This window comes from Aulonocara stuartgranti (genome assembly GCF_965226115.1).
Source record: "Aulonocara stuartgranti genome assembly, chromosome: 12".
In the NCBI taxonomy this organism is placed as follows: Eukaryota; Metazoa; Chordata; class Actinopteri; order Cichliformes; family Cichlidae; genus Aulonocara; species Aulonocara stuartgranti.
The window spans coordinates 10,033,703-10,056,759 of NC_138948.1; the positions used below are offsets into that span (position 1 = coordinate 10,033,703).

Genomic DNA, 23,057 nt, shown 5'->3' on the forward strand with positions numbered 1-23,057 from the left:
AACTCAGAATTTTTGGCATTTTGACAGGTCAAGTAAATAGTGGACTGACAGGCTACAGCTCCCACAGATGAATGCCACCCACAGCATTTGACGTAACTCTGGTGTAAAATATCATAAAATATCTAACTGGTATATATATATATATATATATATATATATATATATATATATATATATATATATATATATATACCACCAGATTAGTGGTGTTAGATTATTCCATGCATGGTGGGGAAATTATGCTTAAATGGTGGTAGCACATGGGGGCAATGTCAAAACATGCTACAACTGGTCTGTGGATTACAATTATTTGTGCTGCTGTCCATCAGACAGCTGTGGAGAAGGGTGAAGTTATAAGCAATTTAAAGTGTACAGCCACCCACTATAATTTTCAGAATGTAATTATTGTTATAAATTAGTTTGATCATTTTTGTTTTTTGGCACTTCACCCATTCCCGATGAACTCCGCTGCCGCTCCCTTTTCTGTTCAGGCCCACATGTCAACCAGTTAATGTTTGACCACCATACATCATGCAATGTTTAGTTGGGATCTTTGAAGACCGTATGGCAGCACATTTGCACACATTTGGTTAACAATCTTTCTCCACAGGCTTCCAAATAGGCAAATATATATGAACACAGACATAATCACACTATCATAAATGAAGTATAAGACTGCTAATTCATAATACCAACACATTTAAAAAAAAAAAAAAAAGTTCGGCAAAGGTTTCTATTGCCATTATTATTCTTCCCATTTGTTTAATGTGATTTGAGGATTCTCAACCCTAAAACCAAAGCATGCACTTTATCTGCACTCAAATTGAGTTGATGCTAGGGTATCAGCCAGTGACACATCTGCACCTGCCTTAATTATGACTAGATTTTAGCTGAAGTATTCTTCAGACGCAACCTCGCTATCATTATGCAATTAATAAAATGCCATGACAGATTTATTATCAGTTTAATATATTCAGGATGATTTTATAAAAGTGACATTTTTTAACAATATGTGATGTTTTTAACAGAAGCACGATATTAAAAATCTATTATTTCTTATGAAGAAGTATTGCTTTGCTATGCAATAAATCCTTAATATGAACTGTGCTTTGTTGAAATTCTGTGTGTATAATTTCACAGGTTTGAGTAATAGTGCAAGCCAACAGTGAATGCACTGCATGGGGAGAAAAACGATTGATGACAGAGTGCTAAATGTGATGACAGTCACCTAACAGACAAGTCTCTCTTGTCCATCATATTATCATTCCACTTTTTCCTAGACTGAGAGACATAGGTGGGAAGTGATGACGTACAAAAAATTTGTTACTATATGAAAGTTGAGTTTTCAGGTACCTTTAACCTTTTAACACTAATATTTCTACTTCCTACTTCTTACAATGGTCTCATTGGGTTTAACACACTTCCTATTTCACTACACAGCTTCCCAACATCAAACTGATTTCAACATAAATAGAGGGAACAACATTACATGTACAACAAAAGGAATCCTATGGGTAAATTCATCACCAGTGCTTATTACATAAACAGATTTTACACGAAAGAGCCATAAACATATAATTTATGTCTCAATTTTAGCACAATGTTCATTTTTCTGTTCGGTCATGAGGACAAAGTCACCCGAGTGTTCAAACTGAGTATATTCATTAGAATGATTAGTAGAAGTTAAAATAAATTAGCTTTATATATATATATATATATATATATATATATATATTTTTTTTTTTTTTTTTTTTTTTTTTTACTATTATATTAATATGAAATGCATTTCAGTTAGCTTTGGACAAAACAGCTGTTAGAAATGTCCTTCAAAGAGCCGCCTTTCACTTTATATCTTTAGTACACTTCAAAGTCTGTACTTTTTTGGCAACCATACATCATGCAGTGTTTTATTATCGGTTTTATTTTGACATGCGTATGAATGTTGAATCGGTGCTTCACCTTTTACCAGTATTAAATACAGGTATCTGTAATTCTGCTTGTGGAAAAAAGGTGTGTTGGGCAAGTTACTTTGAAAAAGTAATTAATTATAGTTACTAGTTACTTCTTCAAAAAAGTAACTAGTTAGTAACTGAGTTACAAGATTCTAAAAGTAATTAATTACTTGAAAAGTAAATATTGTTTGACCCTCTGGGGTCCAGGGTATAATTGGCCATTTTAACCACTTTTGATTTTCCCTCCACATTTCACCTTTAAAAACTATTTACTTTGCCTTGTTTGGTATCATTCTTTTCAGCACAACCTCAAATGTCTGAATTTACAGTTATGTTCTCATGTTGACATACTGTATTAACACAATTGATCTAAAATCAGACAAAAAACATAACATTTGAGTAGAAAAAGTTATATTTTTTACTGTAACAACCACAAACATGTTTATTGAACCATATTTCATGGTTCAATTAAATGCATATATAAATTGTCAATTTTAAAATCATATGCACAAGTTTCGCAAACAACAAAGTTATTTGCAGCTGTAACCCAGAGTAATTTCCTGCACTTATTGAACGTATCACAAATACATGACTCCAAGCACATGACTTTGCTCAGCCAATCGGATGGCATGTAGGTCATAGTAAGCCTGTCCCGGGCTTCCTCCCGTCATTTTTTTTTAACACCAACTAACTTATGCAACTTAGATGCTGATTACTGTGAGCCAGAGCCATAGTGTTGTTGTGCACTGAACAGAACGGAATTGGTGAGTTTGAACTTTTAATTGACTGTTTGTATTGCTACCAGCTGACGCTAATTGGCTGCTGTGGGTCCAAACAATTTGATTTTGATTTGACCGATATTTGTTGAATAAAAAAATGTTGTGAAGCTACATAGTATGTAGCAGTTGAAATGTTTCAGTTAAATCCTTATTGGTTAAATATATTATATTTAACCAATATATTGTTTGTTTATTTATAAATTGTGTACACAGGAACAAGAATAACTTAATGTATTTAGCTTAATTGGCTGACATTTTTGTATTATTCTTGTGATTTCTTATTGGCCTTGTTTATTTAATGCAGGCCAGGTGAACCTTTTTTGGGGTATGAAAAAGGACGGCGAGCAAATGAACGGCTAGGAGCAGGACTCATTCTGCAATTGAAGCTTCCACCGGTTGGGTAGGAAGCTATCAAAGACGACGCTCTGTCCCCATTTTCCAAATACACCGATTTCCGCAATCATACACACCATTCCCCTCATTTATGGACAATAGCGCTTGGACATCTCTCATGGACATTCAGATAAAACTCATGGACTTCAGTGTGGATCAGTGGATTTGATGTTAACATGTGTTACTTATGGGGAACTTTTTTTTTTTTTTTTGAGAATCTGTATTGCTTGGTATAAGCCAGAAGGATTTGCTTAGTTGTCTTTGTGCACCCCCACTGGGTTTGACAGCTATTTACCTTTTACCCCTTTTTTTTTTTTTAAACCATTTCAAACTATTTACATAACAATCAGCTGTTCTGCATTCAATAAGATGCCACACAAATATTTTGTGCCACTCCATAAAGTTCTGTCCACTATAAAGGAGAACATCACAGCCTGATACCTGCAGGTCTGACAGCAGCAGGTGTATCACTCCTCCTGTTTCTACCTGGAGACAGCAGTCACCTCATTGTTCTGACACACAACACAAAACTATCCAACACTACACACTAACTACACAAGACAACACATTAACTACACACTCCAAACATGCTAAACGTCACAAATCTCTCACATCTCAAAACTCGCTCTCTCTCTCTCCTTCTGCTGTCTTTCTCTCTCTCTCTCTCACTCTTGCCGTCACTCCTAAAATTTCCCCCTCTTCCTAAACAAACTAATGTCATGTTGACATGGTACATTTTTCCACCAAAACGAACGGGCTGTTTTTGTTTAGTTTTTTTATTTTTTGGTTATACGCAGAGAGTGCTTGCTGGCGCTGTCCTTAGACAGTAAACATGGCGAAACTATTGAGGAAAAAACACGCATATATATTGTTTATCATGACTCTGGTTTTACGTGGCCTGTCAACACCATTTAAAAACTGGTATATATCACCTTGTTGCTTTGTCATCTTGAAGTGGTCGTGTGATTGGCTTACCACGACTACTTTATTCTTCCTCAGTCAAACAGCAGCACTCATGTGATTGTTTTGCCTCCTTAGCTCCAGGTGTTGTGCCAAAAAGTGATTGTCTACCAGAAAGTGATAGCCGCCTGTGGAAGCGCTCGCAGCTGCTTAAAGCTGTAGCGCCCAGATTACTTATGTAGTCAGCTACTTCCGTGCAACTGATATAAAGTGCAGTAAAGCTGAACACAGCTTCAACCGTCTGTTTGTTGAAAAATAGTAACGCGACCGCACCGCATCTTCTTGTTAGTAACGGTAACGGCGTTGTAACGATAGGAATAGTAACTAGTTAGATTACTTGTTACTGAAAAAAGTAACGCCGTTATTCACATCACTGGTAACTTTACACTTATCTATTAACAGCAGTGTAAAACATTGAGATAGTTTTCTTACCAGGAGACTAAAGCGAGTGTGGTCCTAAGTGTTTGGGAAAACAGACTCCTTTAGGACCCCTGTAAACCCCTGTTTTTGGTTTGCATTGAAAAAGGAAAATAAAATCTGTTTTGAATATCCTTCCTTCAAAAAGGAGGACTGGGTGTGGTATTTTGCATTGCTCATTGCTCACTGACTTGTCAGTCACAAGTAGTCAGCCAGTGATCAACCAATTTCACAGTCTGGCCCACTCTTCCTCGTCACATCTGGTTTCTTGCAACCAAGATGGTGATGCAGGAACACTGAACTCAAGGCTTCAAAATGGGACAAACCAACAGATGATGTCATTGTAGCTACAACCATCTTTTATACTGCCTATGTTCAACAGCACCTGGCAATTCATCTTTTAGCATTTTACTATAATTTTAATATAATAAACTCTATTTATATAATTTTACTTTTCTACCACTTAAAGAATACCTCAGCTTAAACTATTAGCACTAAAATAACATTGTAAATGTAGTAAACTGAAAACAAACGCATGGTGATATATTCAATTATTTTAGAGTGTATTTTTTTTAAAGGATCAGGATATAAAACATTTGCAGAGGTTTCTAATATATTGTCAACAGTGTAGCATGGGCTGACTAGCATCTATTTCACCTAAGTGCAAATAATATAAAGTGTGTGCTTTGGCTGTAAGGCTGACAATCTGCAAATCATATATAAATGCGTGGGAAGAATAATAATGGGAACAAGAAGATTTGCCATAGAGTTTATTAACTTTGGTGAAATTATAAACGGGTGTCATCTCAGTCATCTGCAGTGCATCTACAAAGTATTCAGCGCTTCACTCGTTCCACATTTTGTCATGTTATTCCAAAAGAGATTACATTCATTTTTCACCAAAAAACATTTGCTTGACATTCTTGAAAAACGAATAAAAAATATAAATATGACAAGTATTCACAGCCTTTGCCATGGCAATCAAAATTAAGCTCACGGGCATCCCGTTTCCACAGATCAACTGTCAAATGTTTCTACATCTGGACTGGAGTTCACCTCTAGTACATTGATATGATTGGACATGATTATATCAGGTTCATAAGTTAACTGTGCATTTTTGAGCATATACAAAGCCACGGACATGAGCCAGACACAGAATTGTCTGTAGACCTTTAAGGCAGAATTGTATCAAGGCTCAGATCTGGGGAAGGGTACAGAAAAAACTCAAGGTCCCAGTTAGCAGAGTGATATCATCCATAAATGGAAGAAGTTTGGAATCATGAGGACTCTTCCTGCAGCTTGCTGCCTGGCCAATCTAAGCAACTGGGGAAGAAGGGCCTTAGTCATGGAGGTGATCAAGAACCTGATTATCACTCTGACAGAGCTCCAGCATTGCTCTGTAATGAGAGGAGAACCTTGCAGAAGGACAACCCAGCAGGCATGAGTGGCAGAGTGGTTATATGGTAATCCATTTTGGAATAAGGCTGTAAAATGACAAAATGTGGAACAATTGAAGCACTGTGAATACTTTCTGGATTTTTTTTGTTTTTGATCAATGCAATAACAGTTTTGTCATGTTTTTAAAAAACAAACAAAAAAACAAAAACAAAAACAAACAAACAAAGAAATGCATTTTAAAGATGAAACATTCACAATGTTGATTTCCCCATCTGTCAGTAGCAACTTCTGCAAAGCTACTCCTGCAACACATTGTTTTCACCATCACTAATCAAACACCAGTTAATGTGGAACACCGGCCATGCCTGCAGTGACTAAAGCATCATTTTTCAGTGTACAGGTTTAATTTGATCAACTATTAACGTGAACAGTGCTCCAAGCCACCAACAACCTATGTGCCTTTAATACGACATTATAATTTGAGGAACGAATATGCATGTTGCATAAAAAACAAAACAAAAATATATAAATAAGGGGAAAAAACCCAAACAGTCCACACAGAAATAATCTCACAGACAAACTCAGTGGGTTTGAACAATATTTAGTTTGTGTGGAGATTGAAGACAAATCTCTGAAGTGATGGAGGTGTGTGTGTTTGTCTGTGTGTGTTTGTGCGTATATCTGCACGCATGTTTTAGGGAGATTTAGGGTGTGTGTGTTGGTGCATGTATTAGTATGGATACAAAGCAAATTAAGAATTGATCTGTGTGCTGTTTAATGAACCAGCTGGACACTTTGACACGTATCTGCGTGATCCCACGTGTGTGCACACATATACATATACATATACATTCATCTGTCTGTGGAAGAGTGCTGTATGTACAGTTTTGCAAGGCCATTAAAAGATTTCTGACACACTTTTTCTGCATATAACATTTGAAACAAAAATAGTGGTCATTTCACATTTACATTCACTCTTAGATCGTAGATCACATCACATTGCAGTTAGTAGGTAGTTCTGAGGTTTCTGACACTTAATACCTCGATATAAAATTGTTGCCTAATGTAAGGGTTTATCTGCAACTTTGGTCTTCTTTGGCACTCTGGCTTATTGTTTATTTTATTACTTCACTATGGTGAGGTACAAATCAAATAACTGTATCATAGCCTTGCTCTAAGTTTAACTGTTTCATCATCATTCAAATGTTGGCAAGTCCTGTTTTTGTGACTATAGTATAAAAAGCAGAGATATAAACGTAGTATTTATGGCACTACTGTGAAGTGTTACTGTTTTTTATGTATAGTGGAACCTGTAGTTGAAGTCCTTCATTACAGCTTAGAGAAACCAGGCATCAATCAGATACTGTTTTCTGAAGGTCATAAAGCTATTCTTGTCAATGGATGTGCACATCAAATTTAAAATAGAGAGAGAAGGACAATTTTTAAGCAGGTGAGCTTAAATGCTATCACTGCACCTGAATATAAAACAAGGAGAACTATAGGAAGGATACAGGAAGGAAGTCTGATAGTTTTCTTCTGCTTCTGCCTCTCTACTTGTACTAAATGCCCAATTAGGATGTGTCTTGCTTTTATTTTATTACAGGCTACTTTATTCTAGTTTCTAAGACAAAACATGTAAGTGTAACAAATTCATTTTAAGTTAGTCTGTCACCATGATGTTATCTCTGGAAATAGTGTAAGCTTTAATCATATAAAGAACAGGTTTTAGAGCTTTTAGTTGGCTCGCATAACTGGCAGATCCTGATTTAGCAGTCAGTTGTTCTTATGGATATAAATGTTTCTGCATTTTTAAGTTTTAAATCAGTAAACCTCTTTCTTTTTCCACTCATTGCTATCATTTTCTTCTCTCCTTTCCTCTGCATTACTAACATCTTTCCTTCTTTGCAGTCTCTACATTCATGTTCTTTCTCTACTCTCCTTTCCTCTCCTCATTGATCCATTTGTCATCTTCTCACCACTCTTCATCCCATCTTTCCTCCTTTCCCCTCCTTGTTTTGCGTGAGGTCAGGATAATGGTACTAATTTGTGTGTATGCGTGCGCTTGTCCCCTATTTGTCCCCTACTAGCTTTGACACCACCGACCTACACATACTGCTGTATCAACAACAGCAACTCATACACGTACACACATCACAAGTGACGGCATCTGAAGATACCTTAACAAGATAGTTTACACTGAAAGAGAGTGCAGGAAAGGAAAGCGAGGGTTGAAGAGGAGGGAAACTATCGAGGTAGTACATCACAGGTTTTTTTTTTTTATTGTTATCAAAGATAAATGCATTAAATTCAAGGAAACAGCATTACACTGCAGCCAGGAATATGTTCACCAAGTAATTCCCATACATTCATTTCCATATATTCAGGTAATCAGTAAAGGGTGCTGTGCAATTCCCCCTGCAAACATTTATCTACAATAAGTAATTATACAAAAAGGTAAGTTAATAGAATCTGATGTAAAACCAAATGGAAATCTAATCTTTCTGAGCTTATTGCCTCCAACTAAGACAAAAAAAACCCCACAGAAACATTTTCTCCCTTAAGAATTTATACTTTATTATTCTTCTAAATCAAGAATAAAGTTAAAGTGGAGAAATTTGATGTAGTGCTACACTGACATTTATTACTGCAGAAGCTTCAAACCTATAAAAGAATTTTAAAAGCTTCACCAGAAGTGTGCATCATACAGTATGTGTGCGGCAACTCCCAGAGTGCTATGACGAGCATTGCTTCAATTGCTAATGCACTGTGCCCCATTTCAAAAGCTGCCATGGCCATCGGCTTTATTTCAAGATAAATCATAAATGATAGAGAAAACTATCTAATTTTGAAGGTTCCATTGAATGTGGGTGAGAAATGCCTTGATGATCAACATTTTCTGGAACATTCTTTATTTCTCTCTGATAGTGGGACAGATGAGCCTCTGCTTTGCTGTTTGTTTACAGGAAACACAAACAACTAACACAGCTCTGTTCAAAGGTAACAGTCCCTACCTGCCGTTAGGTAGATAGTGTTTTTCACACCAAAGTAGGAGTATAAAAACAAAATATTGTGTTTTCATGTGTGGTTAGATGCTGGTTTATGACTTAGCTGGTCCTAGTAAGCCCTGTAATAAGACCTTGTAAAATGGTTACTGTTAGATTTGTATTGTTGATTGTCATTTATGCTTAGAAATATTTACTTATATATGCTTAGAGTTTTGTAATTAGTTGTAGATTGGTAGAGGTTTTGATCCTTGATAGTCTGCAAACTTTGTGTGTATTAGACAGCACTTTGGTTACTTACAGTATTATTAAACTAATTTTGACCTTGAAGTTTGACCTTCTGTGGTCAAGCTGTAGTGATAACCCTTTGACCCCAGCTGAAACTACACCAAGGTAGGACAGCAGTCTGTTTTTTTAAACACAGAGCTGTGTTTCTTTCTCAGTAATAGCTGTTTAAATATTTATTTGTGCTTGTACTATACGGTTGTCTGTAACATCTAGATGTGGTATACCTACCCACCACACACATATAGCAAAACACTAACATTACATCTATTTGAATGAGTACTTTCCATTTTCCCTGTGTTGTTATTGATTGTAGTTAAACAGCACCACTCCTGTCGGCTTGTACCAGGAAATTGGCTTCATATTGAAACTGTCACAGAGAGGATGTGTTTCATTTTAGGCCCCGAGGGCACGGGGAGTGTAGTGCCAGAGGAATCAATCCTTATTCCTTGGTACTGGCTTGTTTTTGTAAAGGAAATACTTGTTTATTAATTAGTGTGGTGGTTGTGTATCCAGCTTGTATGGGAAAGCCACTTAAGGCTTAAGCTGGCCCTTCCATCCCAGGTTCAGTTCCAAGTGTAACGGAACGGGATTCAGTTTAAGATTGCCATAGACAGACACCGGTCATAGTATCATTCTAACAGCTGCTCCAGATTACCTGTACCCTGTTGTGGAAGGCATTACTCAGAAAGTATTAAATTATTACAGAGTCAAGAAAAAGCATGATACATGTGACAGAAACTGTAGGGTCTTTACCTTACAATATAAAGCCACCCAAGGTCACTGTTGTTGTGACTTGGTGCTATATGAATAAAACTGAACTTAATTGAAATTGAATACAAAGTCTATATAATATAAAAATAGGTTTTTGTGCTTATAGAACCGCCTACATTTCTTTTAAAAAAAATTATAGTAATTTTAATCAAAGTTTTAGTTGTCTCATGAATATTGAATGCAGTAAGTGAATTGGGTGTGAGTCATACTGTGCTACTTGTGGTCAAGATATCCTTATGCTATATCCTCAATGAGTCAGGGCATTTTTTTAATCCTTGCGCACATACAAAAGATAGACATGTAATTATACAAGATGCATCATAATTTCCTTAGGGATCAATAAAGTATTGTGATTCTAATGCATTATATTCAATGAGTGGTTTAAAAAAAAAAATCTAATTATTCCATTGAAAGTAGGACAGTTCAGATCGAAGCAATGTAGAAACAGCAAAGAATTAATATTCCAACAAGTAACTATGGGTGTGTTTGTTTTTTCTTTCCTTTTTTTTTTACATTGTGCTTTGGTAAATAACACCAAATCTGAAGGGAAACCTTATTTATAAGAATGTTCCGCCTGGCAATTTTTAATCAACAGATGTGAAGGTCTGGAATACTTATATGTATGTGACCTGCAAGCAAACCATTTTTCCTGATGTCTGGAAGGTGAAAAAATGGAAACCCATACGAAACCATTTATCCCTGCGATACGGCTTACGTGTAACCATAGCTTAGTAATTGCAGCTTAACTAGGAAACTCATATCAGTTTAGCCGGCTCCCTTTTATGATTAAACTGTCCTTTAAACCAAAAAAAAATTTTTTAGGCAGATAAGTGCAAGAATCCCATATCAGCATCTGATCACTGCCATTCAATCAAACAAGATTTAAGAAAGAAAAGCCTGAACACACTAGTGCTCTTTTATAAAAGAACAACGCGAGTCCTCAAAGACTTTGGATTACAGTCATAATTGAAGATAGATTGGAGATAATTTATGCAAAGAAATCTATCTCCTCACAGTTTGGTTTTTTCCTTGTGTATTATCTGTTTTATATGAGTATATTGGTATACTAGAGTTTAGGCAGCAAGATGTGTGTTTGTTCAATTCCATATCACACAAATACACAAATTCTTGGTTCCTTGTGTCTTAAAATGCATTGGTATTTTAGGTTCTCACCTTTTGTGAAGTTTATTACATAAAACTATTTCTATAATTTACACATGAGCATTTCACTGTGCTTATTATGGATGCTTACCTTAACCACATCCACATCTGTTGAGCTGCAGGTGATAGAGTCGTCCACCTCCCTCACCTGCCCATCGCTTTCCACAGTAACCACTTTGATTGGCACTGCAACATGTCGACCGGTTAGAATGGCTGTATTCACAATCTCTGTGTCCTGTAGAGGGAAGGAAAAAAAATTTCATGAGCCCTGAAGTTCATGTCGCTCGATATAGTTGGCGGTTGGTACATGCAGGAATATATATATTTATATATATATATATATATATATATATATATATATATAAAATCATTCGACATTTTAAATTACATCAAATGTCATTTTTCTCAAATAATTTTGTTGAAACTTGAGATGAAAGAGCTAGCACTGCCCTCAGCAAGAAGCTCCAAGGTTCGACTCTGGGGCTTTCTGTGTGGATTTAACATGTGTGCATGTGTTTCCACATTATTTTTATCTACTTTTAATATACAGGATAAGACCCAGCACAGCACTGTCTTTCAATTAGACAGCTGAGATGATATGCTGGGGAAACCTGAAATTTATGCCGGTGTTAATAATAAGCCACCAGGCATTATCAGAGCTTCAAACTAAACTCCCACCCAAACTTTGACATGCTATACTCAAAGTACATGAAAAGTAAGACTTTACTGATGATGGTGAAAGATGCAGGAGGAGAAAGAGGAAGAACCACTGTGTGGAGACGATGGAGAGTTTTTAAAAGGAAGAGAGAGAGAGGGGAAAAGGTGATTATAAACCTTGTGATTATTGTAATCAGCATGATTACATTTGATTAAATCCTTTGAATAAAAATAGTACAAACAAACCAGCATACATGCACACCTCAGAACACTGTGTGCCAGTGTCAATCTTGATTATTTGGCATTGAGTTTCCAAGGGGGCATTTATCACCACCAACACACACACACACACACATACGAGCCTGATTACAGAGTACTGTTCTGTGCCCCTGTGTCTGGATGGGAAGTATGTATATGTGTCTGTAATTTGACACCAGTGTAATTAAGCTCAATATACATGATGCCAGCAGAGAAGATGAAGAAGAAACAGAGAATAAATCTCTGATATTTAGTTTAGGCCATTTTATTCACTATAAAGGAACAACATTGCTCAGAAACAGTTTCAAGCTCAGAGGCAAATTCTGTGTACTGTATCGAAAATAAGTGCAACTAAATAAGTAGAATAAGATGTCACACACACACACACACACACACACACACACACACGAATAGGACTTCTGATCCACACACAATCCCATTTAATAAAAACACTGTTTACGCACAGGTAACCAGCAATAATATTCTTTATCTGCCCTGAGGTGGAAGAAGCAGCAGATGGGCTTTATAAAATAACCAGAACAGTAGATAATGTGTCTGTTTTTCTGTATGTCTATATATATGTATGATAAAATGTGTGCAGTATCCTGAGGCACTCGCCACAGTAGTGCCATAAATACTACGTTTATATCTCTGCTTTTTATACTATAGGCACAAAAACGGGACTTGCCAACATTTGAATGATGATGAAACAGTTAAACTTAGAGCAAGGCTATGATACAGTTATTTGATTTGGCACAGTCACAATTATGTGTGCGTGCATCTTCTAGACGAATATCCAGCTATGGTATAGAAATAAAGCCAGTTATTCACATTATCCTGTAAAAATATTTGATGTTTTTAAAGTTTACCTTACTAGGATAGTTAAGAAGTGGACATCTTGAGAAATAAGAAGTCACGGAAAATCTGGCACAAGTTGACTCCCAGTCTTTCCAAACAGACATTTTAATGCGTATTTTAGGTAGTTGATACCTTATAAAGCATTATGTAATTTCAGAGAAAGAAAAGTGCTTTACTCTTTATTTAACTATATTTTACTAGTGACTTTCAAATTTCAAGATTTTTGAAATGATTTAATCCTTTGTTACATACAGTATCAAACTGACCTGAGTTTAATTTTCCCTGAGCATTAACATTTTGACAAACCTCTGTCCTGTATCTATACAATTAAATCTCATGCTAATTTTAGTCTCACTGGCTGTGCAATATGCTAAGGATTTTCCTATTGCCATCATAAATGAAACAAATCCACCGGGTCTTCAGTTCCACTGTCCGTGGAGGTGTTTGAATTTTCACCTGTATTTTTAGCTTAGCAGAAACAGAAATTACGAGTTAAGTGAGAATACTCATTCTTTGTTTGAGGGCGAGCTAAGCTAGCTCTGCATTATGCAAATATCTTATAGTGTTTGTTCTATTCATGAATATGTGTTTTGATGACATGGGAACTATTGCTGCATCTGCTGCATCTGCTATTAGTGTCTCAAACTGACTGGAGTGATAAGGGTTTGTAAAATTTCTCTTGGTCTGTGTGAAAGCTATTGAAAGAAATAGAATTGGCAGGATAAGGCTAAAGCTTTTCATTCTTTTTGAGAGTATAAGGACATGTCATAACATATATAGTCACCATTACATACCACCAAACTCAAACTAAACTTAACAATGTGTCAGCAAAAAAAGAGCCTTACTCATTGGATTTCCTCTCTCCAGAAACAGAAAGAGATTGAAGGTATCATTTCAGAGCGTGTATGGGGAAGAAAGACCTCAAACAGAAAAAAAACCCTTACCTGGTCATTATGCAATCTGCAATATGAAACAGCACTGTTGGACACTGTGTTTTTGACAAAAAATATAGTCCATACATTTTTCAAAAGAAATTTTGTCAGAACAAAAAGTAAAAAGATGCAAAAATAGAGAAAACAGAAAAATGAATGAATGAGAACAAATTTTCAGAAAATAGAGAATGTGAAAATTAGCAGATAAAACATAACACGAAGAGGGATATTAGAGCAACTGTAAAGGAGACAGAAAAAGAGCCAGAGAAAGAAAAGGAAAGAATTTCATGCCTGTCCATGGGAATTATTAAGTGGCTCGTCAACAACTGGCTCCCCTACTGCCTTCAAAAGCCGCTGCACACTGCACTGAGATAAGCTCAGAGCAAGTGTGTGAATGGGTGGTAAATGTGGCAAGTATTTGTATGTATGAATGAATGCGTTTTTGTGTGATTTCATGTAGGTTCCTGACAACACCTGTGCATGGGTATGTGTGTCTGTTTATGCATAAGAGTCTCACTCATGTACACATATATACACATATTTGGCAAGAGGGAGCAAGAGACTGTGTGTGTGTGTGTGTGTGTGTGTGCACTTAAACCTATGCACTGACAAATATGTTTGTATGTGCATGTTACAAAGAAAAAATAAAGTCTAGGGAACGGCCTCCCTCCTCAGCAAAGTTTAGCCATGCATGCATGCGTGTGAGAATGTGCAACTTCAAGTGAAGCAACTAGAGCGAGACCACCCATCAGTAACACACACACACAAAGAGCAAAATAGTTGACACAGTAAAAAATGTGAGCATTTTGCTCTTCTGTATAAATTCAATTCCAACTTACAATATGGGTTTGTAAGCATTTCTCTTTCTGACTCTCCTTACTTCTCCTCTGCTGATCTTCACCCACTCTCTTTCCGTCTCTCTCCTTTTTACACACACTCGCACATAAAATACCAGAATTTCTTTCCATCAAAATGAAAATACAGACAAACAATTAACACAAAGATATTAACACATGCTTAAAAACACACATATAAATGACAACATATCTACCCTATCTGCTATTCTCTTCATTTCTTAAATTGTCAAGTTTCTTATTTGGGGGACATTTTTGGAACATATACAACTCTTGTCATCCGTTTGCACTTTTTTTGACCTCTAACCACAGTCTTGCAAACCCTGTGGCATAAGTCCCATCCACCCCCATCCCCCACCCTCACCCACCCCGTTCCTTCTGCTACTGCCCTTAAAGAATTTAAATTTCTATTTTTGGGAAATAAATGCATCATACACTACAGTCCATTTTACTAGAAGAGTAAGAAAGGGTTCTGCAGCAAGTCTACTTGTTCTTTTATTTTGAAGGAACAATTTTATCAGTATAAAGAAAACAGACTGTGTTTGGTGCCTTTACCTGTAAAAATGAAAAAACAAAATCATGTCACATGATTGCAAATGAGGGCTAGCCATCCATGACTTTCTGAGTTTGAATACATTAAACTGAATGATGTTAACACACTAAGACATGATAGAATTTCTTCTATACCCAAAGCAACAGGACACTGTTTTAAATTCAAAGCAGTCATTTAATCAGCCTATAGCCCTTTGGCTATATTAAATACATGGCACACACTTACAAAGCTAGGCACATATTGACACATTTGGGCCAAACCAAGCATGTGCTTTACTAAAAGCAAACAACCAAATGGCCCAAAAATGCATTAAAGGCATCCCATTTATTGACATGAGTCATTTAGTTAAAAGGATGAATAGTTAATGGAGTAATTGGCCTTTTAATCAGGAAGGTACCCAATATCCCCATTAACAAATGTTATTTGATCCAGACCCTATTCCCATGTCATTATACAATCATTGAATTTCATTCCTCCGTGTATGTATTTGCACAAATACAACAGAGAAACAATTGCGTTGGTTTAGTCAGAGCAATGAAGTTGCACTTAATCATCAAAGACCATCATGATCAATGTTCAGTTGTTATTTGTCACTGTAAAAGTCCCACGCTGTTCATCTTGATATTTGCTGTGATATAAAAAAGTGTGGTACAAAAGAAAACAGAGAAAGACTGAAAAGATTTTTTTTGCTATTGTACATATTTATGCATCCAGAGTTCAGAAGGCCGAAAAGCAGAAAGCCGATATTGCATGCATGTATGCGTCTACACCGAAATCCCACAGCAGAAGGCTAGTAAAACAAATTTTAGGTCATACAACCCTGTACACTGTTTAATACATATATACATATACAGCGTTAATTAAGCATTAAAGTCATTAAAGGCGTGCATGTGTGCAAATCTAGTGTTTAACATATTTCTGCTCCAATGCCATTGTCAAGACAGGGTTTGTACATTAATTGAGGTTCTTTGAAGTTGTTTTGCTGCACTGGAATTTGGTTTATATACTCTTTCTAGAAACATTTATAGTTTGTACATATCTATGGTGACACACACACACACATATGTATATATACATATATATATATAAATGACAAGGTATTTGACATCTCTGCTCTGTGTTTGACAAGGTGTCTACAAATCTACCGATACTATATACGTGTGTGTGTGTGTGTGTGTGTGTGTGTGTGTGTGTGTGTGTGTATATATATATATATATATAGTTCCAATTTATTACGTCATTCCTGCCACCAGCCAAGTATTTTCAGCATAACAATGTGAGCTTACACACATGCACTGTGTGTCAAGGCTCAGCTGCTGAAGGAAAATTTGTTGAAGGCACTTAGCTGCAATTTACTACAGACCCATTAAACACATCAACGGTATGACATTCTGTGTGTGTGTGTGTGTGTGTGTGTGTGTGTGTGCGTGCGTGCGTGCGTGCATGTCTTTTTGCTCATTTCTATTTGTTTTCATGTCTGTGTATGTATTGCTTTACGGGGTATTTTACATGTAACTACTTAAATTAATTTTCACACGTGGATAATATTAATATTCTTTACTCACATTTAATTATATATACTAAGGATATTTCTACTTTTTTTATTTTCACACTAATTCTACTAATTCAAATCAGTTACAATATACATATATAGTTTAACACACGCACACACACGCACACACACACACACACACACACACACCTATCTATGTATCTATATCAGCTTAAGATAAGATAAGATAACCTTTATTAGTCCCACACGTGGGAAATTTGTTTTGTCACAGCAGGAAGTGGACAGTGCAAAAGTTATGACGCAAAAATTAGAATACAATAAGAATAAATACAGTACACAGCTGTACAGAATAGAATAAAATAATATACTATATACAGTAGAATAAAATAGAATAAAAATATACAATAAGATAAAAATAGAATACGAATGCTATATACATCTGAGTAAAAATACAACGATGCCAGAAAGGATTATTGCACTTAGTGTTATTGCACATGTGTGGATGTGTGTGTTTGTTCAGTTAAAGTCTTTGTTGTGGAGTCTGACAGCAGTGGGGAGGAAAGACCTGCGAAATCTCTCCGTCCCACACCGTGGGTGCCGCAGTCTCCCACTGAAGGAGCTGCTCAGTGCTGTCACAGTCTGCTGCATGGGGTGGGAGATGTTGTCCAACAGGGATGACAGCTTAGCCGCCGTTCTCCTGTCACTCACCACCTCCACTGGGTCCAGAGGGCATCCTAGAACAGAGCTGGCCCTTCGGATCACCCTGTTCAGTCTCTTCCTGTCCCCAGCAGAGATGCTGCCGCCCCAGCAGACCACACCATAAAAGATAGCAGAAGCCACCACAGAGTCATAGAAGGTCTTCAGGAGTGGGCCCTCCACCCCAAACGACCTGAGTCTCCGCAGCAGGTACAACCTGCTCTGCCCTTTCCTGTAGAGGGCGTCTGAGTTATGAGTCCAGTCCAGTCTGTTGTTCAGATGAACACCAAGGTACCTGTAGCTGTCCACAGCCTCAATGTCCATACCCTGGATGTTCAGTGGTTGCAGTGGAGAATGCTTGTGCCTGCGGAAGTCTACCACCAGCTCCTTGGTTTTACTGGCGTTGATCTGGAGGTAGTTCAGCTGGCACCAGTCCACAAAGTCTTGAGTCAGTCCTCTGTACTCCTTGTCGTCCCCATCAGTGATGAGGCCGACTATTGCAGAGTCATCAGAGAACTTCTGCAGGAAGCACTGGGTGGAATTGTGGGAGAAGTCTGCAGTGTAGATGGTGAAGAGGAACGGAGCCAGAACCGTTCCCTGTGGGGCCCCCGTACTGCAGACGACCCTGTCCGACACACAGCCCTGAGTCCTCACATACTGTGGTCGGTCGGTGAGGTAGTCCAAAATCCAGGTAGTGAGGTGATGGTCCACTCCAGAGTTCTCCAGCTTGTCCTTCAGAACCGAGGGAAGAATGGTGTTGAAGGCACTGGAGAAATCAAAGAACATGATTCTCACAGTGCTTCCAGCGGTCTCCAGGTGAGCGAGGGAACGATGTAGGAGGTGAATGACGGCATCATCCGCTCCAATGCCAGGCTGGTAGGCAAACTGAAGTGGGTCCAGTGATGAGCTTGTTAGGCGCCAAAGCTGAGCCAGGACCAACCGCTCCAGGGTCTTCATCAGGTGGGATGTCAGAGCCACCGGCCTGTAGCTGTTGAGGTCCTTGGGGCGTGAAGTCTTTGGCACTGGTACAACACAGGAGGTTTTCCAGAGCTGTGGGACTCTTCCCAACCTCAGGCTCAGGTTGAAGAGGTGCTCCATCACCCCACACAGTTGGTCCGCGCAGGACCTGACGACCCTCGAGCTGATGCCATCTGGACCCGCTGCCTTCTTGCCATTAATCCTCCTCAGTTCCCTCCTAACCTGGGTGGTTGAGAGAGACAGGCTGGAGCCTTGTGTTGAGTGTGTATTGGATGCTGTTGTTGGGGGTGGGGAGGAGTGAGCAGGGTGAATAGAGGAGGTGTGAAGTGTCTGAGGTGTCAGAGGTGGAACAGCAGCAGTGGGGGTGGGTGAGTCTGCAGCCGATGTTGTAGACTGTCTCATGGTTGAATCAAATCTGTTGAAGAAATGATTCAGTTCATTTGCCCACCTCACATCCCTCCCAGGCAGAGAGTTCTGCTGTTTGTGGCCTGAGATGGTTCTGAGGCCTCTCCAGACTTCATCAACGTTGTTTTGTTGAAGCTGGTTCTCCATCTTCTGCCTGTAGCTGTCCTTCCCATTCCTTATCAGTCCCCTCAACTCTCTCTGCACCCTTTTCAACTCCTCTTTGTCTTTGGATTTGAAGGCCCTCCTCTTCTGCTTGAGGACAGCTTTAATTTCTGGGGTAATCCAAGGTTTGTTGTTGGAGAAACACTGTACAGTCCTGGTAGGTACGGTGTTATCCACACAGAAATTAATATAGTCAGTAATGCATGTAGTAAGGCTGTCGATGTCCTCTCCATGGTCGTCACAGATCACCTCCCACACAGTCGACTCAAAACAGTCCTTAAGAGCCTCCTCGCTCTCTCTTGTTAATCCAAAGAGGCCAGTCCACTTTGCCAAAATGTCATTGCAGCAATTCAAAATGGTAGTGCAAATCATTAGTTTGTATGCCCCCCACCCCCCATCTGCTTTTATGCATGGCTGACAACGTGAAGGAAATGCCCTGACTAAGATGATGGATAGTGTCCTGGGAGTCTCCTCCCAGATCTTGACCAAGGCATCACTAATAGTGATGTGCGGATCGATCCTGAAATATCGATTCCTCCGATACCAATCATTTATGTTCTAGAATCGATTCTCACATTAAAATATCGATATTTTAGTAATTTAGGGTAAATTTATAGTTTATCATTAACAGGAACACAGTGGAAAGAAACTATAACTTTCTTATTGTCTACATTCAAAGGAACTACTTCCTCTTCCGGCTTTCATAGTCGTGTGCGAAATACGGCTGTATAAAAGTCTTGCAGCCCCTTGGCGTGCGCACTCACAACAATGGCTGAGCGTAATGGGAGTCATGTGCGGACTTATTTTACCTCCACAAACAGCTGAGACGTGGTTTGTGATACATGTGGCAAAAACGTGAGCTGTTGTGGACATACTTTCCAACCTTGAGACCTCTGCTCCTTGCTATCTCAGTTCAGTTCAGTTCATTTTTATTTCAAACATTTCAAACATGTACCTTCACAATCATTACAAAATATCATTCCATTATTTGTTTGAAAAGGAATAGGCTGAAGTATTTACTTATTTGTCCCTACCCCCTCAAGTTTTACCTCTCATTCATTTAATTCTTTTTTTTTGTCTTAAATTAAACAAACAACATATGAAACATATGAAGTAAAGCAAAACAAAGCAAAACATACATAAATCAAAAACAAGAAATTAGCAAGCCCCACCACAGTATAGTTTCTTTCATATGAAAAATACAGAATGTGTATATTTGCAGATACACAAGTTATGGAAAAACAAACAAACGAAAACAAAAAAACCGAAAAAGAACCGCAACACCATTACCAGCAACATTACCGTCCTGGGTTAACCTCGTTTTCTTCATTCTTATAATTATTTAAAATTAGGTTTTTATATTTTACTTTAAACTGTTTTATGTTTTTACTGTCTTTTATTTCTTCTGTTAGACTGTTCCATAATTTAACTCCTGCAATTGAGATAGACATACAGGGAGTGCAGAATTATTAGGCAAATGAGTATTTTGTCCACTGGACAAAATACTGCTTGAAGAAGGTGTCTTCCAGAAAGCCGCTGCATGAGTATTTTGTCCAGTGGACAAAATACTCATGCAGCGGCTTTCTGGAAGACACCTTCAAGCAGTGGTACAGGAAGAAGTCTGCATCCTTCAAGAAAAACATGATTTTCATGCAGGACAATGCTCCATCACACGCGTCCAAGTACTCCACAGCGTGGCTGGCAAGAAAGGGTATAAAAGAAGAAAAACTAATGACATGGCCTCCTTGTTCACCTGATCTGAACCCCATTGAGAACCTGTGGTCCATCATCAAATGTGAGATTTACAAGGAGGGAAAACAGTACACCTCTCTGAACAGTGTCTGAGAGGCTGTGGTTGCTGCTGCACGCAATGTTGATGGTGAACAGATCAAAACACTGACAGAATCCATGGATGGCAGGCTTTTGAGTGTCCTTGCAAAGAAAGGTGGCTATATTGGTCGCTGATTTGTTTTTGTTTTGTTTTTGAATGTCAGAAATGTATATTTGTGAATGTGGAGATGTTATATTGGTTTCACTGGTAAAAATAAATAATTGAAATGGGTATATATTTATTTTTTGTTAAGTTGCCTAATAATTATGCACAGTAATAGTCACCTGCACACACAGATATCCCCCTAAAATAGCTAAAACTAAAAACAAACTAAAAACTACTTCCAAATCATTCAGCTTTGATATTAATGAGTTTTTTGGGTTCATTGAGAACATGGTTGTTGTTCAATAATAACATTATTCCTCAAAAATACAACTTGCCTAATAATTCTGCACTCCCTGTAGTTCTTAAAGTTGTTCTAGTACTTTGTATTTTTAAATTCCATTTCCCTCTTAAGTTATACCCACCTTCTTTTTCTATGAACAATTTACAGATTTCTTTTGGAATCAATTTATTTCTTACTTTATACATTATTTGCGCTGTTTTAAGCTTCACCAAGTCTTGGAATTTAATAGCTTGCATTTTGACAAAGAGTGCATTTGTATGGTCCCTGTACTCCACATTATTTATTAATCTAATGGCCCTTTTCTGTATTATAGTTATTGTTTGTGTGTTACTTTTGAATGTGTTTCCCCAGACCTCTACACAGTAGCTCATATATGGCAGTAGTAAAGCACAGTATAAAATGTGCAGTGCTTTCTGATCCAACATATGCTTTGCTTTCCCCAGGACGGCAATGCCCCGTGCCAATTTCCCCCGAACATAAGTAATGTGTGGCTTCCAACAGAGCTTGTGGTCAATGATCACCCCAAGAAATTTTATTTCATTTACTCTTTCTAAATATACATTATCAAAACATATTTCTACTTTGATGTTTTTCTTTTGGTTTCCAAATAACATGAATTTGGTTTTATCTAGATTCAATGATAATTTATTTATATCAAACCACTTCGTTAATATCATTAATTCCTGTGTGATCATCCCCAAAACCTGTGGCAATTCCACACCTGAACACAGTATATTTGTGTCATCTGCAAATATTACAAACTTTAAAATCTCCGATACTCTGCAGATATCATTTAAGTACATAATAAACATTTTTGGACCCAGTACTGAGCCTTGAGGTACTCCACAAGCTATATCCATCAAATTAGATTTATATTCATTTATTTGTACATATTGTTGCCTATTCCCTACATAGCTTTTTAACCATTCTAAAACCACTCCCCTAAACCCGTACTTTTCCAGTTTTTTTTAATAGAATTTCATGATTAACAGTATCAAACGCCTTCTTTAGATCTAAGAAAACTCCGAGCGCATACCTCTTATTATCCATACATTCCGTTATCTTTTCCATTAAATCTATCAGTGCCAAAGCTGTTGATCTGTTGCTTCTGAACCCATACTGACTATCTGTCATTAATTCATATTTTTCCACAAAACTGTCAAATCTTTTTATGAAGAGTTTTTCCAGTATCTTAGAGAACTGGGAGAGTATTGACACTGGTCTATAGTTTGTAAAATGATGCCTTTCACCGGTTTTGTAAATGGGAATAACTTAAGCAACTTTCATTTTTTGTGGAAAAACTCCTGTTTGAAACGACAAGTTGAATATATATTTTAATGGTTTTACAATACCATCAATAACTGTCTTTACTGTTACCATATCAATATCATTCCAGTCTGTACTGGTTTTGCTCTTAAGTCCTCTAACTATGTCATAAATCTCTTTCTCTTCCACTGCTCTTAAAAACATTGAGCTACTATTCCTTTCAATATTTTCACCAGTGTCCCTTTCTATTCCATCAACCTTTATTTCTTCTGCCAGTTTTGGCCCTATGTTTACGAAGAATTCATTAAAGCCATTTACTATCTCTTCCATGTTATTAATACTTCTTGTCCCTTCTATAAAGTACCCAGGGTAATCATTATTCCTTGATTCATTTTTGATTATTCTGTTCAATACATTCCATATATCTCTTGTGTTATCTTTATTGTGTTCTAACCTTTTAATGTAATACTCTCTTTTACAGGATCTCATTATATTAGTTAATTTATTTTTGTAAGTTTTATACTTCATTTCAGTTTCTATTGTTCTTTTTTTTATGAATTCTCGATA

The 23,057-nt window shown here is 37.4% G+C and overlaps 1 protein-coding gene across 1 annotated transcript in view; it reads right to left on the minus strand.

The window, feature by feature from the left end:
• LOC309719019 (transmembrane protein 132C) overlaps nucleotides 1-23,057 on the minus strand; it is a 305,935-nt gene that overhangs the window by 36,462 nt on the left and 246,416 nt on the right. The window contains exon 6 of the mRNA XM_082554778.1: nucleotides 11,213-11,356. Within this exon, the coding sequence (XP_082410904.1) occupies nucleotides 11,213-11,356 (144 nt within the window). The remainder of the gene's footprint in view (nucleotides 1-11,212; nucleotides 11,357-23,057) is intronic.